This window comes from Octopus bimaculoides, chromosome 5 (genome assembly GCF_001194135.2).
Source record: "Octopus bimaculoides isolate UCB-OBI-ISO-001 chromosome 5, ASM119413v2, whole genome shotgun sequence".
NCBI classification, from domain to species: domain Eukaryota; kingdom Metazoa; phylum Mollusca; class Cephalopoda; order Octopoda; family Octopodidae; genus Octopus; species Octopus bimaculoides.
In genome coordinates, this window is record NC_068985.1 from 81,378,614 (window position 1) to 81,387,342 (window position 8,729).

The 8,729-nt window shown below is 30.8% G+C and overlaps 1 protein-coding gene across 1 annotated transcript in view; it reads left to right on the plus strand.

The window, feature by feature from the left end:
* Nucleotides 1-8,729, plus strand: part of LOC106870492 (kinesin-like protein KIF17) — an 805,609-nt gene that overhangs the window by 746,855 nt on the left and 50,025 nt on the right. Inside the window, exon 12 of the mRNA XM_052967819.1 lies at nucleotides 7,361-7,458. Coding sequence (XP_052823779.1) covers nucleotides 7,361-7,458 — 98 coding nt within the window. The remainder of the gene's footprint in view (nucleotides 1-7,360; nucleotides 7,459-8,729) is intronic.

Here is an 8,729-nt window from a genome sequence, read left to right on the forward strand (position 1 = left end):
AATAACTTCACTTCAGCAAATCTTTAAAAAATATTAACAGTAACCTCTCACCTGGTTCACGGCCACTTGGTTCCCTCTCTCAGCTGAGAGATTTTTTTGCTGTGCATGCTATTTGGCTGCCCTGCAGATGCCACATTAAAAAAACTATCCTGGCACCATGCAAAAAGCACCTAGTACACTCTGTAAAATGGTTGGTGTTAGGAAGGGCAGCCAAGTGTAGAAACCATGCCAAAAAAGACAACTGGCTCCTTGTGTCACTCTCTGGCTTGTCGGTTCCTATCAAAGAATCCAACCCATGGCAGTATGGGAAACATACATTAAATGATGATGAGGTGTTGCCACAATTTTATGAAATATGTGTATATCTTCAGAGGTAGTTTTCTTCAGTCATGTTGATATATCCTAGCTAAGTTTGAGAATTAATAAATAATTTTTATGGGTAGAGTATTAATGATAATTTAAAGAGATCATTGCTCCTCAGACATAACCACTTTATGGATAGCAAAAGAAAGATTTTTAAAAAGGGATTATTTCATACAATTTTAGATTGAATTCAAAGTAACTTTCATTTGGGATTAATTATTTTTAATAAAACTTGATAAAATATTCTTCAAAGACTATGTAAAGCTGCATAAGAATATTGTTCAGAAGTATAATTAGACTAGTTTTCTTTTAATTTACAAAGATTAGTGAATTGAAATTCTGATAAACAAAATAAGATAATCTGCTTTAAAAAGAAAAGAAAATTATTATATCCAAGATATTTATATTATATTATCTTTTTGCAATATAACTATATCTTTGTCTTAGATGTAATCAATATGATGCACTTTTTTATAGTTTAAATATTAAATTATTAAAGTCTGCTTCCTATTAATGAATAAGTATTTGTAATTTTAAATTTTCTTATTTTATGGTCATCTTTTAAGATAAACTGCAGTATGTTTTCATATAATATTTCCATTTCAATACATTAAATAAAGTGCTATAAATACATTGAACTTGAATATTCAATATTCTTATTTTATCTTATTTTAGGCTTTAGTTTGATAAAAAAAATTTTCTCCATTTTGATTCCTATTGAAATTTAGATTTAAATTTTTCTGATAATATAGTCCCAAAACAAACATCATAATCTACATAACATGTACTATGTACTATTTCCCTAATATAATAGTGTATTATAAAATATGGTCTTTGGTTATAGTTTAGTAATAAATGCAATAATAAAAGGGAGATGAAAATGACAAGAAAAGGAGAGGAGTGAAAATGAGAAAGCAAATAAGAGTGAGAGAGAAAGAGAAGTTGGTGTGTAGGACAGTAGTGGGGGTTAAAAGAGAATAAGGGAGGAGAAGAAATATAAATAAAAGGATAAGAGAAGATGCAGAAGAAAGAGAAAACAGATGAGGAGTAAAAGGAAATTGAAAGAAAGCAGCAGCAGGGATGGGAACTAGAAAGAGAGATGAACTGAGAGTGAGAGAGGGGGAGAGGGAGAAGGAGAGAGGGAAACATAAAAAAATTATATATATTTTATACATGGAAAATCAAAGGCTGTAAAGAGAAAATATGACAAGGAGGAGAGAAGGACAGTGATGTTTTTTTTTCTGTATTATTGGGTGGTAGAAGATAGTATGTGGAGTTAAAGAAGAAATAAAGGAAGACAGGCAATAGAAATCAACTGTAGCCACCTGCAAGGATATGAAGAGAAATGAATGAAGAAAACAACTCTGCCTGGCTTGATACATCTTGGGGAGCTAGCGTGCACAGATGCCTCCAATTGTTAATGCATTGTAGTGCTTAGTCTAGTCCTTTTCAAGATATGTCAGTAGTACCACCATGATTAACATCAATATCTTGTTACTCACTACCCATTTCTCCAATATTACTACAACTATCCTTTCTCTCTCTCTCTCTCTCTCTCCCTCCTTCCATCTCATTTTTTTTTACTCTATCTCCTTTTTTTCGTTTTCTTTTCTCATCTATTTGAATGTCATTAAATTTAAAATTCCTAGATCTAAAATGTACTATTTGTCCTGACCCATTCTATCAAGATTAGTCAACATCACTTCGTTTTTTCACCACAGAATCAAAGTTTATATAAATGAGTTTGTTAAAGTTTCATTTTGAGCACCGTTTCCTGCACTGTACCATTTCATGTAAGAATCAATCAAAAGCTATTCCCAACAGTGTTGTTCTGCACCAAAGACAATGTACTCTTTCAGTCCTCTTGAATGCAGCCTATGTAAACCTGGAGTGTGCTTGCATGCAAAATTCTCTGCTTAGTATCAAATAGCTTATCTTCCAAGCATGTCAGATGAAAGTAGATGGAGATCAGAGCTATTTGGTATCTATAACAACATTACCAGCTGTAAGAATTAGCCTTATTTAAATTGTACACTATATGTCTCTATAGAAAATGTAAAAATTGTCTAAGGTTAAGAAAATAAAATTGGAAGAAATAAATGAAAATTGAAAATGACTTCGAAATATAAAAGTAAATGATAACTTTTCTAGTGTGAAAGAAATCAATAGAGATTAAAAAGGAAGTGCCTTGTACTTTTCTAGCTTCTTTAATATTTATATTTTCTCCACCTTTTTATTATCTCTCCCCTCTCATTCCATCTTATCACAGCTGTATTTCATTCTCACTTCTGTCTTTTTCTGACCTTTATTAATGTAATATATTTTTCAGATAATTCATAAGAATTTTATTCGTTTTATCCCTTTTATATTTTCCTTTTCATTATCAGTCTCACTTTTCTTCATCCTCACCCAATTATTTTATGTATTTTATTCATAATCCCATATTGCTCTACCAAAGTAGTACTACTCTTACTCAGCTACTAAGCCCTAACTAACTGTCCTCTTTTCTATAATTACACTTTATTTATCCATTAAGATATGATACAAAAGAGAACATTAAAAAAAATTATAAAAAGGTTATATTCAATTTTAAATCAAAAACTGTTTTATCAAATGCTGTTATGATAATTGTTGTGTAGGTAATGCTCAAATACTAAATGAAATGGTGTTGACATGTTTGGTTTTTCATAATTTTTAAAGAAATACAGAAAATGTATTAACTTGACATGAAAATGTTATAATAAAGCCAAATAATTAAAACTGGAATCTTGTCTGGACTAATACATTTGTTAACTTCAAATTGTATAGATTATATTAAGTCTGAAGAGAGGATTAAGTAAATGTCTTAGAAAAAGTCCAGATAATATTTGGACATCTTCCAAAATTAATTAATTTGAATATATCTATACGCAATATCATTAAAAGTCTATGCTGTTTCAATAATTTTTCTTCAAAGCAAAATTTCACAACTGTTTTATTAATTTGGTCTACGTATATATATATATATATATGTCTAAACTCTCTTCCTTCCTAGCTATTGGTAATGAAAGTTTTTTTAATTATAGTTTGCTAGCATTGTTCAAATATATATATTTTTTAACACTGAAAAATAAATAAAAGACACAATTGCTGAAAGATTATATTGAGGTCTTCTTTTTGTTTATTTTTTTTTAGTATCCATCATAAAGTTCATTTCCTGTTATTGTAAATGACCACTTTAGGCTCCTTTGTGTGATAATTGTTTGCAGTTTTCTTGGCAGAATGTTTTAATAAAATCTTATAAGATTTTCTGTTAGAGCAATAATGAGTTTGAATTGGGTGAAGATAAGTGAACAGTAAATATACTAAGAAAAAAGGGAAAATTCTGCTCATAGCTATCAACTGCCATTTAAACATTGTAATAGATAATTATGGTGCTGATTGCCATTTTATATATATTGTGTATATGTTGTTATAAACCAAGCTAAAGATATAGTTAATATCTAAGAGGCTGCTAGCATTTTCCTACTGAAGTAATTTGTATATATAAGGAGGACATTTCAATTTAAAATTTTATCTTATATTGCATGTACAAGGATTTATTTTGAAATATTTTTGAATATTTATTATTTTTGAATTATTAGAAATAAGTTTTGCAATATTATATGACATGTACAACTCATAATTGTCTTCAAAATTACATAGAATAAATATGAAATACAGCAAAGTTGCTTTCTAGTTTAATATCTTTGCTAAAGGTATTTGCCCTCATCAACTACAATGAACTTTAGGATTCATGAAGTAGTCTGATATTCTTGTTATTAAGGCTTCTAGCAAACTGGGGTTTTTTTTTTGTTTTTTCTTTGTTTTATTTTGTGTTTTTTTATATGACCCATCATGAAATTATACTCTTAGTTCTAATACTTCAAATCAGAACATTAACTTGATATTAACTTCTAACTTGGTTTGAAGTAAAATTATTATGAATCATTGGAGATCTCATTCTTCTAGTATCTTCTAGTACTATAGCAGTACTATAAAAAAACAATCCAAAATTTTCTGTGCCATTTATTAGGACCTGTCTTAGCCGCATCATCTGGCATCCATGCAAATCTGTTAGTATAAACATCATTATTTCAGGTTGTGCAAACAACAAGAGAGGTACCTAGAGTTCAGCTCTTTGGTTTTCTAACTTACATAAGACAACTGATAGAAATGGCAATCAACTTTCTCAGGTATATTGAAAATGAAAGAATACAAAAATAGACTGATTCTGTAGCTCTCCTGAATATATGAATCATTTATTAGTACCACCATTGGGAACTGTTTAAAGGGTCTGTTGGTGGTGGTGATGTTAATGGAGATTGTAGCTTCAATTAGCCTAGTTATTAATATATATATTGTATCTTGTGTGAAACACATGATATATCTTCTTTTCTCTACTTCTTAGTGTAGGCATGCTTTTTTTTCTTATGAAGGTAGGAATAATCATTCATTGTTCAATACAAAGCATAGTTTAAAAGTAAAAATCCAGTTGACATTAGATATCTTTTATTGTATTTACAAAGCCTTTAATTTTTATTCCCATTGTTGAAGCAATTTTTAATATAAGTCATAGAGTGGAGATGTAATTCTAGCTAAAATTAAATATTCTTCTCATGTATGTATGTAATATATACATGTACATATACATATATATGTATGTGTGCATGCTATGTAGGTAATCATGTATGTAATGTATGTATTATGTGTGCATGTAAACAGTGAGCTAGTAGAATTATTATCATACTGGGTGAAATGCTTAGCAGCATTTCACCCATATGTATGTTCTGAGTTCAAATTCTGCTGAGGTCGACTTGACTCTTCATCTTTTCGGGGTCGATAGAATAAGCAGCAGTTGAGCACAGGAGTCTTGTGCCATAATTTGAAGCCAATATATGTATGTATGAATGTAAGTATGGTCATTAGTATGTTTTTTATCCCCTTTTCCTATACCAAATCCATTTATTCATTTGTGATATTTATCTGCCTTCATTTTACTTTCCATTATTTATCTTTTAACTTTTATTATCAACTTCTTCTATCTGGTTCTTAATTTCTAAAAGGTCCTTGCTTGGTATTTTTACTTGGGTGTAGATATTATTACTATTTCCTTACATCAATGCATAGCACTTCACTTCATTATCCTGCACATGTAAGTAAAAACAGGATATTGTAATCACTCTTGTTTGTCTGTGTGTTTGCAAAATTACTGGAAAATGGCTGAATGGATTTTCACCATATTTGGTAGAAATATTCATTGGGTGAGTGGCTCGAAATGATGAACATTTGGTTTGGTTATCTTTTTTTAAGAAAAAGAAGTTAAAAAAAACTAACTTACAAATTTCCCAATATGCAAGTAGTCATGTTATTTTGTTCACTTTCTTTTTCATAAGAATTGACCCTCGTGTGTGTGTGTGTGTATGAATCATGGTGTACCTATGCGCATAGATACATGTGCATACATACATACATACATACATAAATAGATATGCAAGTGTATGTGTGTGTGTGTACACTAAGTTGATTTCTTAATTTCACTGGGGTATAAATACTTATAATGGTGACACTTAAAAACGAATTAATTCTGTTCAGTTAAAAAGCATGGGTAAGCAATGCATTGTAAGCCACACTATCATTTGCCAAAAAATTTATCTGCATGCAAGGTATGCATTGCCCCTCAATGCCTTTTTTCTTCATTCATCATGATTTCACTCGTTATATACATTAATTAAGATACATTGACGACTGTTTTTCTTCTATCAAGTCCTTTGTAAAGTGAAAGATTGGAAAAATTCCTTTCTGTGTTGGGTAGAATGCATCATAGGTACTTATTCTGACTCTGTACTCTGAGTTCAAATCCCTCCAAAGTCAGTTTTACTATTCATCTCATCCAGGGCTGGTTTCAAGCTAATTAGACAGCTTTGTTCAAATTGGGCCCGGCACCAAGTAAGGGCTCCATGCACATGCTTGAGCGGTGGACATTATGGCGAATTTTTAGTACATCATTGTGGCTAAAGATGGAATCTCAAGCTTTCAATGTTTTTTTGGCTGGAACTGGCATACTACATGAAGCATAAAACATCAGTCTTCAGCTTTTGTAGAGTAGGAGACGCCCGCTGATAATTTTCTAATTGGGCTCTGCACTTTCTAGCACTAGCTCTGATCAAATCTTTTCACAGTTGATAAAAATGTACCAATCCAAGGTAGTGGATTTGTGGAACCATAAAAACATTGTATTGGATGCCTTTTTGCATTTGTACCAGTTCTTTGTATTCTGAAATCAAATACTACCATAATATACTTGAATGGTAGTCCTAATTTCATAACCATTTTAACATCACTATCTTACTCCTTGGATGTTTTCAGTGGACTCCAATCAGTAGTCCTGTAAAAAATCTCAGAAACTGCTTTCCCTCCTGACTAAGATATAAGGAAAATAGAGTAAAAATACTTTACCTGGATTTGAACTTTCAGACTGTCCTTTACATGGAACAAGTAATTACTTCAACCTGAAAAATAAAAAAAAAGATGGACCATTTTCACTAAGCAGTTGATTGGACACTCTACTTCTACAATTATAACAGAAGCTATTCCTTCATTCTAATGTATTGTATTGCATTATAAGTGATATTTATATGATTTTGAAAATTAAGCTTGAATTAATTAGTTAATTATTCCATTATCCATGGCTGCTTCAAATAGCAATTTTTATGTCGTCTTAACTCAGTGAAATATGCCTGTAGCAGGTCATCATTCCTATTATTTTATCATCTGGAACAGACAATCCATGGAACCATAAATATAAGGCACCAGTTTATGAATTACTAATGTTTAAAGAAAATATTAATAGATTTGTTTGTCTGGTTCTTCAGATTTGGAGACTTTGGGAAAAAAGAAGTATCTAATTATAAAATACTTACATGGATTTTTAGTGAAAATGTATTCAAAATCAGCTTTTAAATAATTTCTTTTGCAGTTAACAATTCAGCTGGACAGAAAATTCCAGAACAGCAAGGTTCTACAGGCTATAACAGTTCAAATTTATCTAAAGCAGAAGATGACAAGCTAAGAGAGGTCAGTTTATTAAAATGATTTAATACAGTTTCACTTCTGGAATAATTATTAAATAATTTTCTATTCTCATTGATTATATATATAATACAAAAAATATATATGCATGTATACACACATATATGTATATACTTTCATCTACATATGTATATAGATGCATATCAGGGTACAGGACGCTAGAACAATGAACCACAGACAATGGAACGAACACATAGGAAAACAGAAAACCACTTGGAATTATTCATCAGCTGCCTCTATTCTAACTCGACGTTTCGAAGATAAGGCAAGACCTACTCTAGAATAGTCTCTCCCTGAGTAGTGGATCAACCAACTAAACAGTGGATTCCAAGGTGGCAAACGTAAACCAAGACAGGAAAAATTGAACAGTGAAAACAACATATATATATATATATATATATATATATATATATATATATATATACGTATGTCATTATTCATCATTGGAATGTCAATAGCAACGACAGGGTATTTTTATTTATTTGTTTTTATTTGTTTTTATTTGTTTGTATGTATATGTGCAAATTTGTATGTTTTGTTTTATGTATGTCTTCTCATGCATATAGTTGCATATCTAGACATGCTCATATATATTTAAATGATAAACTTCTGGGTAGTTTTTCAGATTTTTACAGTTCCAGTGATGGCTTGGATCTGCATTCCTTGAATCAGCTTGCTCCATTCTGGTTTTGAGAAACCTAATTTCTCAAGATTGGTATTTAGGCAGTGTATTACAAATGCCAGTGCCACAATAGTTACAGGTATAAACTTGAACTTGTAATCTGGATAGAGAAACTGCAGATTTCTCAATAGTTCAGCATAAGGATTCTTTTTTAATAATTTTCAGCTTCATGTTGACATCTGCTGGGTAGCTGATTTCCTCAACTCTACACAGTTTCTCTTCTCTATCCCAAATCATAATATCAGGTCTATTGTGTTTACATTTTATTGAGGATTTCACTGGGATATTCTACCAGTATTCCTTTTTATTATGAGTGGCTATGGCTTCTGTATGTATGTATGTATGTATGTATGTATGTATGTATGTATGCATGCGTATGTGTGCATGCATGTGTGTGTGTGTGTGTGAGAGAGAGGGAGAGTGAGAGAGAGAGAATTCTTTTCCTCTTTTTAATTTAGAATAAAAAAGTTGTGAAGGAAATCATCTTGTTTTGTTCATCATCCCTTCAATCTTAAATTCTTGTAGATTTCTATAGTCCCAAATATCGTGATCATTTGTAGTGTATGAATTAAGG